The 23,371-nt window shown below is 40.5% G+C and overlaps 1 protein-coding gene across 1 annotated transcript in view; it reads left to right on the top strand.

The window, feature by feature from the left end:
* galr1b (galanin receptor 1b) overlaps positions 1-23,127 on the top strand; it is a 121,071-nt gene extending 97,944 nt beyond the window's left edge. Inside the window, exon 4 of the mRNA XM_020936372.2 lies at positions 22,807-23,127. Coding sequence (XP_020792031.2) covers positions 22,807-23,127 — 321 coding nt within the window. The remainder of the gene's footprint in view (positions 1-22,806) is intronic.
* Positions 23,128-23,371: the final 244 nt, after the last annotated feature.

Genomic DNA, 23,371 nt, shown 5'->3' on the forward strand with positions numbered 1-23,371 from the left:
TGATTTGGTCACTCGATTCTGTTTGTGTTTATGTGGTTTAATTTGGGGAACTTGTGTTTTAGTTTAGTGTGTGTCCCTAAGTTTTACCACTCGTTTTTTGTAAGGCCTGCGTGACCCCTTTTCTGGCACAAAACTCAGTTTATTCTGTTGTTCTGTTTCTTAGTTTAGGTTGCTTTCTGTATATTTTTAGTCTTTTGTTAATTTACCTTTACATTCCTGTTAATTAAACATTATTTAATTTATTCCATTTTACATCTTGGTTTTATTTTTGTTACTTCCCTCACCCAAACGAGCTGGGTCGTAACAGGGGTAAACACAGTAATGCAAATATTGCATTACAACCTTAAAAAACATATTCCACTGACATCACATTGAACATACATCAGGCTGTGAAAATATTTTTACTCTGCAAAATCCTAATTATTACAAAGGTTCTATATTGACTTTAATAATATTCCAAAAAGCAGCTATACACTTATGTTTTTTTCACATGCCTCAACTGACAAGACGTCATATCAGTTACAAATACCAAGGTACTTGTAATTGTCCTTTTTCTACAACATATAATTAAAGAATACAAACATTACATGGAACATACAAAGTAAATGTAGTTTATCATGCACATTACCTGTAAATGTCATGCAAAATGTTCACTTTATCTTTACTAGTTTTTCATTATTAAAGTTGTATGAGAAAAATGCAAAAGGGGAAACACTTTCAGGAGTAAACCACACATGACACATATAAACCTTATACTTACTACAAAGACAGTGGTAAATTCTTATATTTTTTTCCAGTTTTTTTTCCATATGGGTAAACAAGTCCCTCTCAAATAACATTACAGTCACCAGTAGTGAGCATTAACCAACTTTTTTGTTGAAAATCAAACTCCTAAACAGGACCGTGAACGCTCAGACTGATCACAGGCTCCTGAAAATGTGCTCTGTAAATCTATTTTGAGTTTTTTCTTGAGTTTTCAGATGATTTTAAAACTGTTTTTGGTTTTGTTCGGTCATCCTGGCCTCGTGTTTCCATGGTAACCGCTGAAGATCCCAACGTATAGATACATACAGAACTCCCTCGCGTGACGTCACTACGGAGTATAAAGTGTGAACGCTCGGACTGATCACGGGCTCCTGAAAATGTCCTCTTTAAATCTATTTTGTGTTTAATTTTAACGTAACTTTTCTGGTGGAGGGTCAGTCGAACGGAGGCCAAACCAGACCAAGTTACAGGTCAGATCTGTGGAGAGGCGACCCCGCTCGCAGTCAGAATGTCTGTTTTTCTAGGTATTTTTGAGCTCTGAAACTCACCTGCAGTAGTTTGTTTTGTTTGTGTTGGTTAATCTTTGCGTCTGCTGTTGCTCAAATCGCATCTGTCCGGCCTTTAAGTGTCTCGTGTGATTTCCGTGTGTGATAATGGGCAGATCTTTTACTGCGGCCGGAACTGCAATCAAGTAAGACTTCATTTTCATTTGGCCAAACCTCCAGGTCAAAGCCTAATCTCATCACATCTCAGAAGCTAAAACAGGACCGGGCCTGGTTTAGTACTTGGTCTGGAGATCGCTGGGACAGTTTAGGCCACGAAAACGTCATGGAAAAGTTTAGAAATGTTGTCCGTGAAACAGAGTGGGAATTCTGTCGTCCGGAAAAGACGTTACATTGATTATAGTGAGCGTTTTAGCTGCATACAGGTTCATAAACAGTGTTGGGAAGGTGACTTTTAAAATGTAATCCCCTACAGATTACAGATTACAGATTACAGACCCCAAAATGTAGTTTGTAACGGAATCCATTAAATTACTTAAAGTGAGTAATGTAATCTGAATACTTTGGATTATTTGATATTGTCATGCTTTTTAGTTTAGTTTTGGTTTTAGTCCTGGTTTAGTTCTAGTTTAGTTTTAGGTTTTAGTCCTAGTTTAGTTTTGATTTTAGTCCTGGTTTAGTCCTAGTTTAGGTTCTAATTTAGTCCAGTTTAGTTTTGGTTTTAGTCTGTTTTAGTCCTAGTTTAGTCCAGTTTAGTTTCTGGTTTTATCCTAGTTTAGTCCTAGTTTAGTTCTGGTTTAGTTCTATTTTAGGTTCAAATTTAGTTTTGGTTTAGTCCTAGTTTAGTTTTGGTTTTAGTCCTGGTTTAGTCCTAGTTTAGGTTCTAATTTAGTCCTAGTTTTGGTTTTAGTCCTAGTTTAGTCCCAGTTTAGTTCTGGTTTAATCCTAGTTTAGTCCTAGTTTAGTTTTGGTTTTAGTCCTGGTTTAGTCCTAGTTTTTAGTCCCAGTTTATTTCTGGTTTAATCCTAGTTTAGTCCTAGTTTAGTTCTGGTTTAGTTCTATTTTAGGTTCAAATTTAGTTTTGGTTTAGTCCTAGTTTAGTTTTGGTTTTAGTCCTGGTTTAGTCCTAGTTTAGGTTCTAATTTAGTCCTAGTTTAGTCCTAGTTTAGTCCTAGTTTAGTTTTGATTTTAGTCCTGGTTTAGTCCTAGTTTAGGTTCTAATTTAGTCTGAGTTTAGTTTTGGTTTTAGTCCTGGTTTAGTCCTAGTTTAGTCCCAGTTTAGTTTCTGGTTTTAATCCTAGTTTAGTCCTAGTTTAGTTCTGGTTTTAGTTCTGGTTTAGTTCTATTTTAGGTTCAAATTTAGTCCTAGTTTAGTTTTGGTTTTAGTCCTGGTTTAGTCCTAGTTTAGGTTCTAATTTAGTCCTAGTTTAGTCCTAGTTTAGTTTTGGTTTTAGTCCTAGTTTAGTTTTGGTTTTAGTCCTGGTTTAGTCCTAGTTTAATCCTAGTTTAGTTTTGGTTTTAGTCCTGGTTTAGTCCTAGTTTAGTTTTGGTTTTAGTCCTGGTTTAGTCCTGGTTTAGTCCTAGTTTAGTTTTGGTTTTAGTCCTGGTTTAGTCCTAGTTTAGTTTTGGTTTTAGTCCTGGTTTAGTCCTAGTTTAGTTCTGGTTTTAGTTCTGGTTTAGTTCTATTTTAGGTTCTAATTTAGTCCTAGTTTAGTTTTGGTTTTAGTCCTGGTTTAGTCCTAGTTTAATCCTAGTTTAGTTTTGGTTTTAGTCCTGGTTTTCTAGTTTAGTCCTAGTTTAGTTTTGGTTTAGTCCTGGTTTAGTCCTAGTTTAGGTTCTAGTTTAGTCCTAGTTTAGTTTTGGTTTTAGTCCTGGTTTAGTCCTAGTTTAATCCTAGTTTAGTTTTGGTTTTAGTCCTGGTTTAGTCCTAGTTTAGTTTTGGTTTTAGTCCTGGTTTAGTCCTAGTTTAGGTTTTAAGTTTAGTCCTAGTTTAGTTTTGGTTTTAGTCCTGGTTTAGTCCTAGTTTAATCCTAGTTTAGTTTTGGTTTTAGTCCTAGTTTAGTCCTAGTTTAGTTTTGGTTTTAGTCCTGGTTTGATCCTAGTTTAGTCCTGGTTTATCCCCAAAATGTGAAAACTGAAAATTACCGCCGTGTAATCCATTTATTTCAACAAAGTAACTGTAATCCAATTCCCTCTCACTGAAACAGTAACTGTAACTGAATACAGTTACTCATCATTTGTACTCTGATTACATAACTCTGGTACATGTAATCTGATACTCCCCGACACTGCTCATAAATGATAAAAAAAATATAAAAACATGCCCGTTATTTGCTATGTTCAGGATGTTCCGAGCCGAAGTTGTCGTATGAATCAATTTTACCAAAATTCGACGTGTTTTTGAGTTTTTTCGGGACACAAAAGCACTAGAAAGAGGCTTTTAAAAGGGCGAACAGAAGGTTAAGTATCTGAAATGCCGCTCACGCTAAAAGCTCCCAACAGTGAGTGAACCAAACTCTCCATTTTAACACATGGAGCCGGCTTTAAGTGTTTCTCTGCGATGGTTATGAGGTGTTTACAGAAAAACCTCGCCAACTGGGATTTGTTTTTGTTTTGTTTTTTTCCAGGAATTAGTTTGTACCCAAAGCAGTAGCAGCAGATAAATGACCCGGGCTAAACGCTGGACCAGACCCAAGTTTGGTTTGGCATCTGGAGCCTGCTCAGTTTAATGTTATAACGTTAATCTGTAATCACCGTGTCTGCGCGGTAGAGCCAGGCCCCCGAGCCTCTGTCATCGAACAAAACTGGATGTGTGATTTATTACCGAAGAAAAAATATAAACGATAATATTGAGACTAAATCACGCAACGGACGCAGTTATTTTAAAGGTGCATTGTTTAACTTTCTGATTGTAATGAGGATTGTATAATATGAGAAAACTGGAGTGCTGGCTAGCAATCACTACAGGGTGTCGGGTCAGGACAGCAATTATAGACGTTCTGGTGAGTTAAAATGAGGGAGTCCACATCCAGGTAATGTTGAACGTTTCTTTAATGTCTGCGTGCTGAAACACGTGTGTGTGTGTGGTTCTCTACAGGAGAAAGAACAAACAAATACAAACAATATATCAGTAATAAATCAAAATGGTGGTTGATTGTGATTATTTACACAATACTGTAAACTACAAAGTGGCCGATAGGGGGCCAATATGTTCGGTGCAGTTTAGATATAAACAGATCCAAATCAAATTACCCAGGTTTAATACAAAGGAAACTGCATATATATGTATAACAGATGGTTACTGGGGTTTGTGAAGTAAAGGAAAAAACGGTATTCTAACGTACACACAATGCGCAATTACACAGACACGAGGCTAGCTAGCAATACAAAACGAAAGTCACGCACAAAGATTTCTAAACTGCACAAAACACAGTCAAACAGCTACAAACTTTGAACATAATACCACTCATACTCACACCAGAATACTCACGTCTAAAGGACGCACACTATCATTCAGATATTAAAGTGTCCGAAACACAGCCGATGCACTGAGCGTCACGCCGCTATACTGACTCAAGAGTTCGTGACTCACTCGGTGTGCAGGCGCACCCCTCTTGTGGTGAGAAAGAGTATAACAACAAACAACAACTAATATATAACAAGACTAAATGTCTTTTATACACTGATGCTTTTCTCCATGTAGATGTTATTGTTTTGTCTGGAATGTTTCACAGTGTGGCATTAAACCTTTCTATCTTCACGGAGGCCAAACCAGATCAAGCTACAGGTCAGATCTGTGGAGAGGCGACCCCCGACAGAGTCCTGCACGGGTCCGTTTTCGGAGACAAGCACCCGCCCGTAAACCCGTGATTCTATCAAAGTTAAACCTGCACCGGCCCAAACCCGTTAACGTTCCACCCGTTACCCGCCCGTGCCCGAGAAAAATCACACACAAATTTAAAACATTCTAACTGAAGCATCCGTCAGAATACGAACGGGAATGTTACGACTTACAATCACGAAATGAAATGAAACGGTTTCACTTTCCTCAGTGCGAAAACGAATTCACAGACGAGACTCGACTGTTTTCACTTCACAGGATTTATTTACTGAGCAGAAGAAATACTGATTAGGAGACTGGACTTTTGTGCCACAAACGCCACGGGCTGAACCAGGACTGAACCAGGACTGAACCAGGACTGAACCAGGACTGAACCAGGACTGAACCACTGAACCAGGACTGAACCAGGACTGAACCAGGACTGAACCAGGACTGAACCAGGACTGAACCAGAACTGAACCAGGACTGAACCAGGACTGAACCAGGACTGAACCAGGACTGAACCAGGACTGAACCAGGACTGAACCAGGACTGAACCAGGACTGAACCAGGACTGAACCAGGACTGAACCAGGACTGAACCAGGACTGAACCAGGACTGAACCAGAACTGAACCAGAACTGAACCAGGACTGAACCAGGACTGAACCAGGACTAAACCAGGACTGATTCCATGACAGAACCACGAGGACTAAACTAGGACTAAAACAGGACTAAACCAGAACTGAACCAGGACTCACTGTCGGGTCGGACTCGGAGGTGCGTGCGTAGACCGTTGGGCAGGTGAAAGGACGGAGCAGAACTCCGCGCACACAGAGGGAAGTGCAGCCGTCGTCCGATCGCGTTTTCTCTCTCGTTTGGGGTTCTCTCTCTCTCTCTTAAGTCCAAGATTAGTCCTGGTTTAGTCCTGATTTAGTCCTGACCCCGCCCATGTGTAATCACTGTCCAGAATGTTAAAACTCGCCCGTTTCAGCAACTATTTGCCCGTACCCGCCCAGTGCAGGACTCTGGACCCTGCGCACAGACAGAATGCCTGTTTTTCTTTGCGTTTTTGAGCTATAAAACCACCTGTAACTGAATACATGTAACGTAAAGCTGTTTAATGTCACACTGTGGAACATTCCAGGCAGAGCAATGACATCTCTGTAGAAATAAGCGGAACTCAGAAGAACTCAGAGGAGACCAAACAAGAATTCCTAGATAGAATCCAAGAAGGCTGCGCCTAGTGTCACTTGTTTAGTATGAACTGTTTCACTGTGTTTGGAGCTGATAATTTCAGTCACTTGTATCACTGTGATACTTTACTGCGTCTGTATCACTGTGATACTTTACTGCGTCTGTATCACTGTGATACTTTACTGCGTCTGTATCACTGTGATACTTTACTGCGTCTGTATCACTGTGATACTTTACTGCGTCTGTATCACTGTGATACTTTACTGCGTCTGTATCACTGTGATACTTTACTGCGTCTGTATCACTGCCTGTGGGTATATGTTGTTTTTGTTTACATCCAGCAGTGGCTGCTAGACAAAAAGTCAGTGGGAGTCGCTCGTTTGTGTTTGTGTCGTAGCGTTTGTCTGTCATGAGAAAACTCGTCTTATTTTGAAGTAGGTTTTCATTTAATTGTTTTGACTTCATCATTTTACTCTAAGTCACTGAATGTCGAGGATCAAAAACGTTACTTTGAAAAGTTAAAATTCACCAATAACTGTTGACGATGTTGATGTTGTACTGTTGCATGATGATGGTTGATGTACACAGATACAAGCGCTCAAAATGAGTTTCCTCTGCAGGGTGTCTGGCCGCTCCCTTAGAGACAGGGTGAGGAGCTCAGTCACACGGGAGGAGCTCGGAGTAGAGCTTCTGCTCCTCCACGTCGAGAGGAGCAGCTGAGGCTCGGGCATCTGTTCTGGATGCCTCCTGGACGTCTCCCTCGGGAGGTGTTCATGTCCCACCGGGAGGAGGCCCCGGGGAAGACCCAGGACACGCTGGAGGGACTATGTCTCTCGGCTGGCCTGGGAACACCTCGGGGTCCCCTGGAGGAGCTGGAGGAAGTGTCTGGGGTGAGGGAAGTCTGGGAGTTCCTGCTTAGACTGCTGCCCCCATGACCTGGCCTCGGATAAGCAGAAGAAAATGGATGGATGGATGATGTACGTTGATAACTGTTGATGTTGACTTGTTGTCTACCAAAATGGCTGATGTGACGTCATCGTGTTTTCTCCTATGGGAGTCGGTGTCGCCCTTGTTTTTAGTCCATTTCCTGCTAAGCGTGCCAAAATGATCGACTATCACACGACACCAACGCTTTCATTTCACTAATGAACTGAATTATACTGTTTATACTGAATTCTTCCTGGAGGTTGTGTAGTTGAATCACAGAATTATTCTGAAGCGTCTGGTTCTCGGCCAATACTAAAACAACAACAGCTTTCCAGTTTAGCGATCACATTTTTCTCCGAGTCGGACACACGAAATATAATGAAACGGTTGTGTGGACGTGATCCAAGTTGGAGACAGATGGATAAACGAACACAACATATGTCCATGGCAGAATGTTCAACAGTTACCATGGTGACACAATGCACACATTAGCAAACAGAGCCAAAAAAAGTGTTTGAATAGTCTAAAAACTCAAGAAAAAAAAAAAAAAAAAAACACAAATTGGATTCAAGCAGCGCATTTTCAGGAGCCTGTGATCAGTCCGAGTGTCCATGGTCCTGTTTAGAAGTTTGATTTTCAACAAAAATGTGAGAGTGACTCAGTGAAAAGCAGATTATCTCATTTGTTGTAGTTCCACCTAAATCATTTCTTTTATGGTTTGATTGTGATAAAAACAAAGCTCAGAATTCTCAGAAGTCTGACTTGAGCTGCCAAGTGTCAATAAAGGAAAATGAATCACTAGTTTAGTTTTCGTTAGATACAAACTCTTCTGATGTAATCGCCCAGTCCATCTCAACATTACCATGAAATCTCCAAAAGTAAATTCACAAATGTTGAACAGATCATTTCTTAGTGTCTAGACCACAGGTGTCAAACATAAGGCCCGGGGGCCAGATCCGGCCCTCCAAGACCTTGAATCTGGCCCTCAGCTGATTTTCTACTATAATATTTTAATTATATTTTCTATTTAAATATTGGTAATTTTCTGTGGTGTTTATCACAGCAGCGTCTCCAGCGTCTCTGTACGTGGCCCCTCCCACCAGAGCAGCACAAATGAAGACTTGTATCTTTCCAAACGCTCTTAAAGGTCGATCGTTTTGACTGTTGACCGTGACACCCTCATCAACAAAATGTCCAACATGAGAAAAGTGGACGCTGAGTGAAAAATTGACTTGTTCCTATTTGCAAACAAGTTCATGTTAAAACATTGTGTTGAAATGGCATTTTTCTTAAAGTTTCAGGTTGTTCATAATATTATAATATTTTGTAAAAGAAAGAGTTCATCAGTTAAAAAAGATTTCTGTAATAGATTTGTGTTTCTCTGCACAAATATTTGAACTTATTGTTATTTTTGGGGTTTATATGACATGAGTTTTCTGATCCGGCTCCTTTGGGATCAAAGTCGGTTGGATACGACCCCCGGACCAAAATGAGTTTGACACTCCTGGTCTAGACCCAAGAACTCACTGTACGACAACAAAAATCTGCTTTTAACTACATTCATTTTAGCTGACCCCATCTGTACTAAATATTTTGACGTGTAGAATCTTATGTCATCTAAAACTTACCAATAGCTTTTAAAACCCTGGAAATTCTTAAACAATTTAATTTAGAAATTCTTATTTGTAAACTTGGATTTTGGTCATGTGACCTTTGGCTGCCGTCCCTCCCACAGCGTTACCTGTTGTTTGTTATTCTTTGTATAATTTGTATTTATTTATAAAAAAAAAAAAAAAAAGCCATGATACCTTGGTGTTTTATTGTGCTTTTCCTGTGTACTGTGTTATCTTTATATCTGTTTTTCTTGACTTTTATGGGTTTGAGTTTATTTGACTTGACTGGTTTTAGTGTTTTATGACTGATGAGATTAAACTGTCACACTCTGTTTTTTTTTTTTTGTTTTTTTTAATTAATACCTTTTGTTGCATTTAATGTTATCTTTATATGGAAACTAGAAATTAATTGGATTTGGATTTGAAGCACTTCGTTCAGCTGAAGTAATTTGTTGTAGTTGTAAATGGGTTCGGTCAAGTGGTAACGGAGGGAAACAGGGGCAGATTTTTGACATTCAAATGTCTCTTATTCAGAAACTAGAGGAACTATTGAAATAAGTAAAGTATCAGAATGTAGGAAAGAGTTACACTCCAACAGGGTCAAGTTAAACCTGTGAGATTCTTTCAAGTTGTTCACAAAAATTTTAAAACTCATGTTGGTAAACGGAGGGAATGAAATATGCAGCACTTTTTGGACAATAAATCCAAACAGTGATAACTCTTGGTTCTCACTTACATATCCTTAACAAACTGGTTTGAATATTTGCTTCATATAGTTTTCTACCATATGGTACAAGATTAGGTTGAAAAACCTCTTACTTTTTGACTCATGAGATTTTTTTATTAAGAAAGTTCATGGTAACGGAGGGAAAAGTAACGGAGGAAAATTGTACAAACAAGTAGAAGGTGCAGGATTTTACATCATTTGTCGCTTTTTTCTTCTGAATACTTTAATATTACTTCAAAATGAAAGGAAACTATTTCTATAAAATATGTCAGTCCTTCCAAGCAAATTTTTATCATTTTAAATACTTTTTTTGAAAAATCATGAACCTTCATCAACAGTTCAAAGATGGAATAACACAAGATATGATGAAATACATCCATTTATTTACATGATTTTCAGGTCTTTGAAATTTGGGAAATAATTTTTGTTCCATGTTTCATACATGGTCTGTTTAAAACATATGGAACTTTAGAACCAAAAATGGTACGGAAAAAAAGGTCAACAGTTTCATAAACTAGAGTACATATGTATCTGTTCAATACATTTTTATATCAGATGAATTAACTTGAATTTTTGGTCTTGTTGTTTACTTCTGCTTCTGCTTCCAAATTCGCGTTATCGACCTTACAGTTACATTTTTGTATTAACCCTCTCTACACGATCCTTGTGTTTTCATTTTGATATTTTGTCCCTAAATGAAGATATGAACAGACCAACCTGGTGCCTGTAACAATAACAGTAAAGAAATATCATGATTTTGGAAATCGATGGATCGTGAAAATGGATGGATATAACATGCAGTGTTGGGAAGTTTCTTTTTAAAATGTATTTCCCTACAGATTACAGATTACACACACCAAAATGTAGTTTGTAACATAATCCATTAAATTACTTCAGGTGAGTAATGTAATCTGAATACTTTGGATTATTTGATTTGCTGTAGAGAAACAAAGACGAGGAAATCGTAACATAAGAAGTTTTGTCTGATAAAAGAAAATAAAAAAGCCCAGATTTTACTTAATCATATTAAAAATATTATTGATAGAAGAAGAGGAAACACGTCCACACAACATGGTTTAGTCCTGTTAAATCCTGGTTTAGACCTGGTTTAGTCCTGGTTTAGTCCTGGTTTAGTCCTGGTTTAGACCTGGTTTAGTCCTGGTTTAGACCTGGTTTAGACCTGGTTTAGACCTGGTTTAGTCCTGGTTTAGACCTGGTTTAGTCCTGGTTTAGACCTGGTTTAGTCCTGGTTTAGACCTGGTTTAGACCTGGTTTAGTCCTGGTTTAGACCTGGTTTAGTCCTGGTTTAGACCTGGTTTAGCCCAAAATGTGAAAACAGGAAAATACCTCTGTGTAATCCATTTATTTCAACAAAGTAACTGTAATCCAATTACCACTCACTGAAACAGTAACTGTAACTGAATACAGTTACTCATAATTTGTACTCTGATTACATAACTCTGGTACATGTAATCTGTTACTCCCCAACACTGATAACATGTGTATATATATATATATATATATATATATATATATATATATATATATATATATATATATATATATATATATATAACAAAATATGATAATTTTGTTAATATCTTGTTTATATTCATCCATTTTCTTTTCGCAGTCAGAGCTTCAAATCTCCTGTTTATATTTTAGTTATTTTTAGTGGTAAATATCTGCACGTAAATGACATTTTTAGATCATTTCTCACTGTAGAGTAAAAATAATGAGACAAGGTACACTGCAAAAAAGCTTAAATCTATGAGAAAATGAATTAAAAGTGGTGAGATTATCCGTCCGTGCAGCAGGATCATTTTACTCGACAAGTTCTCTTAAAATAAACGACCTCTGGACTAGAATTAAACAGTTTCTGAGCTGGTAAGTAGAAAATAAATCTGAAAACAAGACGAATAACCTGATATAAGTTTGAAAAGTCTTTGTGTAGTGGTTTTGTTTCATTGCGTTCATTTATTCTGGATTATCTGGGGTCGCAGAGGCTCGGGGGCTGAGGGTCTGAGGAGGGAGGCCCAGATTTCCTTTTCTGTTTCTAGGATTAAACACTGATTAAAACAGAAAGAAACAAAAACCAGCGACGTTTCACTGTTTGATTTTATGACTTTGGGTTGATTAAAGGAACCGAATTAGGCCGTTTCCTGATTTCCTCTGGTCTAATGTCGTTTCCTCGTCACAAACAGACGCAGAGTTTTGTTTTGTTTCATTCGCACGTTGAACAAACCTGCAGATTTAGACTGAGTTCTTCTCTGGACTTCACTAGAATCTTTAGTTTAGCCCTGGAAATGTCAATCTCTAGGACTAAACCAGGACTAAACCAGGACTAAACCAGAATTCAACCAGAATTGAATCAGGACTGAACCAGATTTAAACCAGGATTAAACCAGGACTAAATCAGGACCAAAGTAAGACCAAACAAGGACCAAACCAGTACTGAACCAGGACTGAACCAGGTCTAAACCAGGTCTAAACCAGGTCTAAACCAGGACTAAACCAGGTCTAAACCAGGACTAAACCAGGTCTAAACCAAGAACTGAATCAGAACTAAACCAGAACTAAACTAGAGCTGAACCAGGACTAAACCAGGACTAAACCAGGAGTAAAGCAGGACTGACCCGAGAACTAATCCAGGTCCAAACCGAGGACTGAACTGAGGACTAAACCAGGACTGAATCAGAACTGAACCGAGCATTGAACCAGGTCTGAACCAGGACTAAACCAGGACCAAACCAGGACTAAACCAAGTCTAAATCAGGACTAAACCAGAACTGAACCAGGACTAAAACAGGTCTAAACCAGGACTGAAGTAGGACAGGACTAAACCAGGACTAAACCAGGTCTAAACCAGGACTAAACCAGGTCTAAACCAGGACTGAACCAGGATCTAAACCAGGTCTAAACCAGGACTGAAGTAGGACTAAACCAGGACTGAACCAGGACTAAACCAGGTCTAAACCAGGGAACAGGAACCAGGTCTATACCAGGACTAAACCAGGACTAACCAGGTCTAAACCAGGACTAAACCAGGACTTAAACCAGGACTAAACCAGGTCTAAACCAGGATTAAACCAGGACTAAACCAGGACTGAACCAGGACTAAACGAGGTCTAAACCAGGACTGAACCAAGGCCTGAACCAGGACTAAACCAGGACCAAACCAGGACTAAACCAAGTCTAAATCAGGTCTAAACCAGGACTGAAGTAGGACTAAACCAGGACTGAACCAGGACTAAACCAGGTCTAAACCAGGACTAAACCAGGTCTAAACCAGGTCTAAACCAGGACTGAACCGAGGCCTGAACCAGGACTAAACCAGGGCTAAACTAGAACTGAATCAAAAGTAAACCAAGTCTAAACCAGATCTAAACCAGGACTAAACCAGGTCTAAACCAGGACTAAACCATGTCTATACCTGGACTAAACCAGGTCTAAACCAGGATTAAACCGGGACTAAACCAGGTCTAAACCTTGGACTAGGACTTGGACTCTAGTTCCATCCCTGACAGAACCCTGAGCCCGTGGAGCAGAGTGTTTCCTCAAAGCTCATTCGGGCGTCGGCTGCTCTTCGCCTCGTGGAGTGTGGAGTCCTGCGTCGGTCCTTTCGCCCGCGGTCACCCGACGGTCTACGTGGGCGCACCTCAGGGCCCGTCCTGCTGATACCGCCGTGATTTTAGAGAATTTGCGTGAAGAAAAACGAAAACCCCACCACTTCAATCCAGGTTAAAATGTACACAGTAAAATGCAGATGCGGACAGACTAATAATAAATCTGTTTTTGAGAAAGTAACAACATTCTAACAAGACTAAAAGTTCGCAAGAGTCAATTCTGTGTAATATCCGACTTTAAATCATGAGTTTTGTGAAGGCGTCTGCTGCTCTGAGGTCGATACAGAAATAGAATTAATTGAAACAGGTAGAGCATGCAAACTCCGCGCAGAAAGTGTTCTTCATCTACCAAAACTGTCCCACTGCACTGTACCGCCTTTTGTCATTTTAACTGCTCCATTTATCACAGCTTCATCACAGACTTCAGTTCTTTTTATCATGAATAATTTATGAGGATTGACCTTGAACAAAAGTAAAACTAATTCAACTTTTTTTTTTTTTTACGCCAGGGTCAGTGAGAATTATAATATTTACTGCTGTGCTTTATTTTTATACGACCGCTCGGGTCCAGCAACGGCAGTCACGAACTATAATAAAGTCTGGAAATTGAACCGAAGTTGGCGTCGTGTTGTCTTCGGTGCCCTGTGCTCGTTGGTGCGCGGGCCCAAAAATCATTTTCTTTTAAGCGTTTACTTCAGTCTGGGCGAGCTCCTTCCACTGTGTGACGGCTGGAATGTGCACAGCCTCGAGCGTTTGGACCAATCAGAGCGAGAGATGTTAGAACGGAGCGAGTGTGGGCTCAGAGTGAGGCCAGGTTAACACTGGAAAAAAAACAAAAAAAACAATATCTACCGTATTTTCCAGACTATTAGGCACACTGGATTAGAAGGTCATTAAATGGCACTGTTGGGCAAGTGACTTTAAAACTGTAATGTGTTATTTATTTATTACTTATTACTGTCATTTCAAAGTGATTTGTTACATTACAATATTACTGTATTTAAAATGTAAAACATTACATTACTATTGTATTACTTTAAGTTATTCTCACCAAAATAACTGTGAAGATGCTGAACTTTTGCGCTGAAAATGGACTGAACCAGGACTAAACCAGGACTCACTGTCAGGACGGGCTCGGGGATGACCGCAGGAGAAAGGAGCGGCTCTGCTCCGCGCCTCACGGAGGTAAGAGCGGCTGTCGCCCGATCGCTCTTTACAGACACTCTGCTGCAGGCGCTGGCGGTTCTTATTTCAGCAACTGTTTGCGGGAACCCGACCCGGTGCAAGACTCTGCTACAGCGCGTAAATACTACCTTCCTTCAGCGTGTCCAGGAGTCCAACTTTTTGTGCGACGGTTTGCATCTTCCTCTGTCTTTTGTGACTTTGTCAATGCAGAATGTTTCGTTGACATTGTTGATTTTGTCGGGGAGAAAACTTACAAACATACAACACTTCAGAATCACACTGATACAGATCCAACATTTATTTGAAAGTTTGTCAGCTGAACACATTCTGTACTGTACAGGAGACAGGAGTCCCTCAGCCAATCAGGACGCAGCGGGAGAAACGCAGCACGTGTTCATACACTGTAAAAACAAAAAGCAAAATTGCACTAAAAAATCCGCAAAACAGCGAGACCGCGAAAGGTGAAAGCGCGATAGAGCGAGTGACGACTGTCTAAACCAGGTCTAAACCAGGTCTAAACAGCGTGGAGTTCTGCGTCAGTCCTTTTGCCCGCAGTTACCTGAAGGTCTATCCGGCCGTGTCTCCGGCGTTTCACCGCTGCTGATATCACGGTGATTTTAGCGAATTTCTATGAAGAAAAACCCACCACATCAATCCAGGTGAAAAAAGCATTGTAACGCGCGATACTCACATTTGTACCGAGTAAAATATTACAATTTTTTCCCCGTAATGCCACATTACTGCGTTACAGCAAAAAGTAATGCATTACAGTAATTAGTTACTTTTATAACACGTTACTCCCAACACTGTGAAATGGTCTATTTTCTAACTTTTTTCACAAATAAACCGTGTGGGACTTTAAATGAAACCCAACAGTGTGATGGGTGAGTGGTTTTGTTTGTTTGTTCGTTCACGGTGACTCTGGGCTTTGTTCAGTTGTGGCGTGTAGGGAGGGTGTGTCTGGATTGTCGGCGTGTTCGCAGTGACTCAGTTGTTCAGTCGTGTCTAGAAGCGGCACGTCGCGCTCGCTTTTTTCGGTTCGTTCCTCCGTTCCGTTCCTCGTCGGCGTGGAGTGATGAGTTTGTCTGTGGGTGTGTTTCGCCGTGCGGTCGCTGTCTGCTCCGTGTGTGTTTGTAGTTTCCTGAAGTCGTGTTGGGACACCTGAGTGGATTCATGGATCATTTTTTGATGGGGTTAGAGGCTTAAGAGTGCGACTAATAGCCTGGAAAATACGGTAGTTAAGTTAAAATGACTTAAATTAAAAACATTTTACTTTCTTTGAGTAGATTCAATTTGACAAGTAAAATTATTCACCAATTGAATAAGTGTGTTTTTCTTAATTCAAGCAACATTTGATTTGGTTCTTATTTTAAATGCAAAGAGTTGTTGTTTAAGTGTAGCAAAATCCGTCCATCCTTCCATTTTCTTCCGTTTATCTGGGGGCAGCAGTCTGAGCAGGGACTCCCAGACTTCCTTCACCCCAGACACTTCCTCCAGCTCCTCCGGGGGGGAACCCTGAGGCGTTCCCAGGTCAGCCCACAGATATAGTTCCTCCAGTGTGTCCTGGGTCTTCCCTGGGACCTGCTTTTGGTGGCACATGAGCAGAAGAAGCGCTTTGAGGATTTAAAAATTGTAAAATGTTTATGTTGTGAAAGTAGAAAAGAATCCTACAAAATCAGGTGTTTGTGAAAGTTGTGGATGTCCTGTCTCCTGAACTCGGGCAGTTTGAATTCCCAAAAAATGCATTGTGCTGCAGGACGTGGAGCGAGTCTGGAGTCGGGACAGAGGGGGAAACGCCTTATCCGTTTTTTTTTATGATAAATCTATGGTTCTGTGAGCATCGCCATAGCAACAGGTAAACAAAAGATCTGCTGTTCGGAGGGAGTAGCTTCAGCCGAAACAGAAATAACTCTCGCTTTGAACATCCACAGACGTATGAAAGGTCATCAGATTTCAAAGTGAACTGTGGGGCCGCGGTACGAGTCTGCTTTTCTCCACGGAGATGTTATTGCTTTGTCTGGAATGTTTCACAGTACGGCTTTAAATCTTTATATCTTCATCTGTTTTTCTAGGTATTTTTCAGCTCTGAAACCACTTGTGATTGAATAAATGTAAAGTAGAAGCTGTTTAAAGTCACACTGTGGAACATTCCGGGCAGAGCAATGACACATCCATCCAAAAAAAAGTTACATAGTGCAACTTTAACAAGCTTTAATGCAGCATTTTCAAAACAATAAAAGGAAACATGATGCTTTAAATATGTCATGTGTTGGCAGTGGAGCTCCACAGCGCCCCCTACTGGTTCACTCTGGTTCCAGACGTACATTTTCCGTTCATTTTGCCCAAAAATGTCCAAAAATTCAAATATTAAGAGTTCAAAGGTGGAGGATAACCAGATCACTACTAACTAATGTCCATAACAGAGTCCTGCACCAGAGTACGGGGCAAATACTTGCTGAAACGGGCGGGTTTTAATGTTCTGGAATTTTACGGTGGGTAGTGATTACACACGGGCAGGTCAGGACTAAACCAGGACTAAAACAGGACTAAAACCAGGACTAAAACAGGACTAATCCAGGACAAACCAGGACTAAACCAGGACTAAAGCAGGACTAATCTTGGACTAGAGAGAGAGAACCCCGAGTCCGAGGAGCAGGGTGTCGGCAAAGTGCGATCGAGTTCGTCCCGACAGTGAGCCCTGGTTCAGACCTGGTTTAGTCCTGGTTCAGTCCTGGTTTAGTCCCAGTTTAGTCCTGGTTTAGTCCTGGTTTAGTCCCAGTTTAGTCCTGGTTTAGTCCTGGTTTAGTAGTCCAAGTCCTGGTTTGGTTTAGTCCTGGTTTAGTCCCAGTTTAGTCGCGGTTTAGTCCTGGTTCAATCCTGTTTAGTCCTGGTTTAGTCCTGGTTTAGTCCCAGTTTAGTCGGTTTAGTCCTGGTTTAGTCCTTTAGTTTTAAGTCCTGGTTCAGTCCCTGGTTCAGTCCTGGTTCAGTCCTGGTTTAGTCCCTGGTTAGTCCTGTTTAGTCCCTGTTTAGTCCTGGTTCAGTCCTTACTCTGGATTAGTCAGTCCGGTTTAGTCCTTTAGTTAGTCCTGGATTAGTCCTGGAGTCCAGTCAGTCCTGGTTTAGTCCTGGATTAGTCCTGGTTTAGTTTAGTCCTGGTTTAGTCCTGTTTAGTCCTGGTTAGTCCTGGTTTAGTCCTGTTTAGTTTAGTCCTAGTTTAGTCCTGGTTAGTCCTGTTTAGTTTAGTCCTGGGAGTCCTTTAGTCCTAGTCCTTTAGTCCTGGATTAGTCCTGGTTTAGTCCTGGGTTTAGTCCTGGATTAGTCTAGTCTGGTTTAGTCCTGGATTAGTCCTGGTTTAGTCCTGGATTAGTCCTGGAGTCCTGGATTAGTCCTGGAGTCTGGTTAGTCCTGGTTTAGTCTAGTCTGGTTTAGTCCTGGATTAGTCTGGACTGGTTTAGTCCTGGTTTAGTCCTGGTTAGTCCTGGTAGTCCTGGGTCCTTTAGTCCTGGATTAGTCCTGGTTTAGTTTAGTCCTGGATTAGTCCTGGATTAGTCCTGATTAGTCCTGGTTTAGTCTGTCTGGATTAGTCCTGGTTTAGTCCTGGTTTAGTCCTGGTTTAGTCCTGGTTAGTCCTGGTTTAGTCCTGGTTTAGTCCTGGTTTAGTCCTGGATTAGTCCTGTATTAGTCCTGGATTAGTCCTGGTTTAGTCCTGGTTTAGTCCTGGTTTAGTCCTGGATTAGTCCTGGTTTAGTCCTGGTTAGTCTGGTTTAGTCCTGGATTAGTCCTGGAGTCCTGGTTTAGTCCTGTTTAGTCCTGGATTAGTCCTGGATTAGTCCTGGTTTAGTCCTGTTTAGTCCTGGATTAGTCCTGGTTTAGTCCTGGATTAGTCCTGGTTTAGTCCTGGTTAGTCCTGGATTAGTCCTGGTTTAGTCCTGGTTTAGTCCTGGATTAGTCCTTTAGTCTGGATTAGTCCTGGATTTAGTCCTGGTCTGGATTAGTCTGGTTAGTCCTTTAGTCCTGTTAGTTTAGTCCTGGATTAGTCCTGGTTAGTCCTGGATTAGTCCTGGTTTAGTCCTGGATTAGTCCTGGATTAGTCCTGGATTAGTCCTGGTTTAGTCCTGGTTAGTCCTGGATTAGTCCTGGTTTAGTCCTGGTTAGTCCTGGTTAGTCCTGGTTTAGTCCTGGTTTAGTCCTGGTTTAGTCCTGGATTAGTCCTGGATTAGTCCTGGTTTAGTCCTGGTTTAGTCCTGGATTAGTCCTGGTTTAGTCCTGGATTAGTCCTGGTTTAGTCCTGGTTTAGTCCTGGATTAGTCCTGGTTTAGTCCTGGATTAGTCCTGGTTTAGTCCTGGATTAGTCCTGGTTTAGTCCTGGTTTAGTCCTGGTTTAGTCCTGGTTTAGTCCTGGTTTTCTATCGACACAGACATTTACATCAACAGTCTGGAGTAATAATAGATTTGCTTTGGGTGATTCAGGACTGTCCCTTTAAAACACAAGGACTAATCCAGGACTAAACCAGGACTAATCAGGACTAAACCAGGACTAACCAGGACTAAAACCAGGACTAACTAAACCAGGACTAATCCAGGACTAAACCAGGACTAAACCAGGACTAAACCAGGACTAAACCAGGACTAAACCAGTTTTAATAACTAAGCATTTAAGATTGTCGTTATTAGTTACCAGGTGCTGATTAACCCTGATCTTTCGATCTTTGAAGAGGACATACTGTGCTTGTTTCTGCTCTGTAGTTATAATCCACGACACTTGTGGATTTTTAGGTTATAATTTGGACATTTTAAATCACAATATTCATGTAAAAAGAAACAAGCGTTAGAAAACTGTGGTGTCCAACGGAGAGCTGCATGTCACACCAAAATGACTCCGCGGCGCTGGGGAACCGTACGCGTATCAACAATTTAAAAAACAAAATTGGAGAATGATGTAGGGAGCAGTGGGAGTGAACTGGTGGAGGCGATTAAAGATTACTCATGCATGAATCACTCCCAGTGCAACTCCAGAGGGGAACCAGTGAGGGGGAACAACTACAACATGGTTAAAACCTCTAAAAAGAAAAATCAATTTTGCAGGATAGGTCTGTTTTATCTTAGTCTTTTTCAGAAAGTTTAAGGGAAAAATTTATGGGAAATTTACCATTTTTTGATCTGATTTTCTGATGTTCTAATGTTGAGTTGTGTTTTGTTTCATTCACACACGTTTAACTCACAAACTCTGCAGATATTGGCTGAGTTTTTCTCTGAAACCAAACAGAAACACTCTTTTCCACCTTGTGATGTCATGTGGTTATTTAGAAAGTGCTCCACTGTGTTTTTAGACTCCATATATCTTCACTAGAATCATTTGGATCATTTCAGCTCTGGAACTGCAAATCTCTACTGAACAAAAGGTAAAATGTAGCTGCTACTGGGCCTGGTCAAGCAGAAGTAAACAACAAGGCCAAAAATTCAAGTTAATTCATCTGATATAAAAATGTATTGAACAGATACATATGTACTCTAGTTTATGAAACTGTTGACCTTTTTTCTGAACCATTTTTGGTTCTAAAGTTCCATATGTTTTAAACAGACCATGTATGAAACATGGAACAAAAATTATTTCCCAAATTTCAAAGACCCAAAAATCATGTAAATAAATGGATGTATTTCATCATATCTTGTGTTATTCCATCTTTGAACTGTTGATGAAGGTTCATGATTTTTTTTTTTATGTATTTAAAATGATAAAAATTTGCTTGGAAGGACTGACATATTTTATAGAAATAGTTTCCTTTCATTTTGAAGTAATATTAAAGTATTCGGGAAGAAAAAAGCGACAAATGATGTAAAATCCTGCACCTTCTACTTGCACAATTTTCCCTCCGTTACTTTTCCCTCCGTTACCATGAACCTTTCTTAATAAAAAATCTCATGAGTCAAAAAGTAAGAGGTTTTTCAACCTAATCTTGTACCATATGGTAGAAAACTATATGAAGCAAATATTCAAACCAGTTTGTTAAGGATATGTAAGTGAGAACCAAGAGTTATCACTGTTTGGATTTATTGCCCAAAAAGTGCTGCATATTTCATTCCCTCCGTTACCGACATGATGATTTTTTAAATTTTTTGTCAACAACTTGAAAGAATATCACAGGTTTAACTTGACCCTGTTGGAGTGTAACTCTTTCCTACATTCTGATACTTTACTTATTTCAATAGTTCCTCTAGTTTCTGAATAAGAGACATTTGAATGTCAAAAATCTGCCCCTGTTTCCCTCTGTTGTTTGCTGTTTACTTCTGCTTGACCGGACCCCATCATTTTTGTCAGTATCATGTCTGTTGTAGTTTCAGTTTTTGGATTTGTGGATTTATGAATTATTTTATTATTATTATTTTTTTAGTCTTTTTTGTTTGGTATTAAAGAACTTTAAAGCAGTCCTGCATTTTGAGTCCTCCCTTTGTTTCCACGTGACAGCTGAACTATACAAAAATAGAATTAATTGAAACTGAAATCATTTTGACGTTCATTGTACCTCCATAAGGCCTTTTTGTCATTTTAACCAGTTCATTTATCACAGTTTGATCACAAAGTTCTTTAAAAAAACAATAAGCTGGGAGATGTATTACCTCGATATGTTCCATGTCGGCTACAGCAGCGTGTCAACAAGGTAAAAACAAGTCCTAACTCCTAACCCAGTGTGTGAATGTTAAAAGAAGACGCAGTTAAAGACGGACTATTCTGCTAAATCAACTTTTTGGAACTTTCTATCATGTTGCACTGCTGTTTCCTCATCAAAAACATCTCTGGCTTTCTGAATCATTTGTGCATCTTGCGATCTCTCTATTCAAGCCCTCCTTAGGGTTAGGTGTACGAGACCACGCCTCTTGTCTAAGGCTCCGCCCACAAGCCTGCTACTAGAGTGTCCAAAACTGAAACTAATTAACCTTTTTAATACACTGCTTTAGGAGAATATAGCATTTTCAAAACAATAAAAGGTAACATGATGATCTAAATATGTTATCTTTTCGTTAATTCATGCTACTAAACTGTGTATATGGTGTTTTTAAAGTATTATCTACTGTTTCTAGTCATTTTGTGTAATTTTAGTGAATACTAGGTAACTTAACTTTGCAGCTTTCTGACCAAAAACATGTAAATCTAAGTCTGTGCTGCTTTAAGTGCACTTTCTAGTAGTTGGTGACATTACACAGAACTGCCCTGGTTACATCCATGTGTTTCAGATACAAACACTTGGCTGCAGGGGCGGAGTTTGAAGTGTAGACACCTGTGAGACCAATCGCCACTGTCTCCCCCTTATCCCCTTTAGTCCTCCAGACCCCGCCCCTCGCCCCCTCCTCCCCTTACTCCCCCTTTTAGTCCTCCAGACCCCCCCTGCCCTCCTCACTCTCCCCTCCTTTAGTCCTCCAGACCCCGCCCCCTCCCCATCCTCCCTCCCTCACTCCCCCCTTTAGTCCTCCAAACCCCTCCCCTCATCTGCCCTCACTCCCCCTTTAGTCCTCCAGACCCCCCAGCCCCTGCCCTCATCCCCAGTCCCTCACTCTTCACTCCCCTTTAGCCCTCCAAACCCTCCGTCTCTTGTCCTCTCTCACTCTCCCCTTTAGTCCTCCAGCCCCAGTCGCTCTTACTTTCTCACTCTCCCCTTTAGTCCTCCAGACCCCGCCTTTGGTCCTCCCTCACTCTCCCCTACTAAAAATTAAAAATCCCGTTTGTTAATGGAGAGGAGCAGAAGACAAACAGACTGAGCTGCACTTTCTTGTTCTTGTGGTTTTACAGCAACATCACGTCTTGGTCTCTTTGCAGTGGAAGGTGTTTCTTGGTGAACAGTTGGTGCCTTTTGCTTTGGCGTTGACTTTTTAAATTCGTAACCGAGGTTGAGTGAGGGATCGGGATTTTGTTTTGTTGTCGCTCCACATACAAAACTCGGGATGATTTAGTCAGTCAAATGTTTCTTTTTTGATTCTTCCTGTGGATCAATCCTGCCCATCACCTTCACCTTTCACTATTTTTCAATTCCGTTGGGAAGAGAAACAGTTTGAACAGAGGTTTTTGCAGTCACACACATCTGATTCACCTTTGTATATCATTTATGGAGTTCAACAAGGTAAACACACTTTAATTGTCTTTCCCAAAATGAACATCTTTTGCTTGCTGTTTTCCGCTGTTAGGATCCAACAACCACACAATTACAATGTCCGAATCCCAGAACTAAAATATGACAATATTAGAACCAGAAACAAAAGTGATATGGTTCAAAAGACTTGAAAAGATCGACTTGGCGGTTTGATGCTCACTTTTTTGGAGGATCCTTCCCAGTATGTATTGCGCGATGACCGGAAGTTCGAAATTCGGGATGCATGTATAGATGTTTAGTCTCACTTCAATGTTTTTTTGTTTTTTTTTTAGATTAATATTCTGTTTTGTTTGTCTCTCAGACGGCTCAGACGGTGCTGCTGGTGGTCACGGCCTTCACTCTGTGCTGGATGCCCCACCACATCATCGCCATGTGGGTGGAGTTCGGGCGCTTCCCCCTGAACGACGCCTCCTTCGCCTTCAGGATCGTCGCCCACTGCCTGTCGTACGGAAACTCGTGCGTGAACCCCATCCTCTACGCGTTCCTCTCCGAGAACTTCCGGAAGGCCTGCCGGGAAGTCTTCAACTGCTGCTCCCTGTACGGACCGCCGCCCAAAGGGAAGAGCGTGCAGAGATTCAGGATGGACAACTTCTCCACCACCTACTCCACCACCAATATATGACAATAGAGCTGTTAAAGATACGGACGAAAAGAAAAAGAACGGACTTTAGAGTGAAACGAAAGACTCTGGCTGTGATTGAAAACTCACCAGGAGAGTTCAGATGAAATCACAGTGTTCTACGTTTGTTTCTGGAGAGACGTTCTTAATTAAGGACATTGTAATATTACGTGTCACTTTAAAACGAAATAAAAACTTAAAAGTGCTTTGGGTCACTTTTCCTGGTGGAGGCTCCGTTAAACGCTTT

The sequence above is a fragment of the Boleophthalmus pectinirostris genome, unplaced genomic scaffold (assembly GCF_026225935.1).
Source record: "Boleophthalmus pectinirostris isolate CB_2022bp ecotype Guang Dong unplaced genomic scaffold, ASM2622593v1 HiC_scaffold_19, whole genome shotgun sequence".
Classification (NCBI taxonomy): Eukaryota; Metazoa; Chordata; class Actinopteri; order Gobiiformes; family Gobiidae; genus Boleophthalmus; species Boleophthalmus pectinirostris.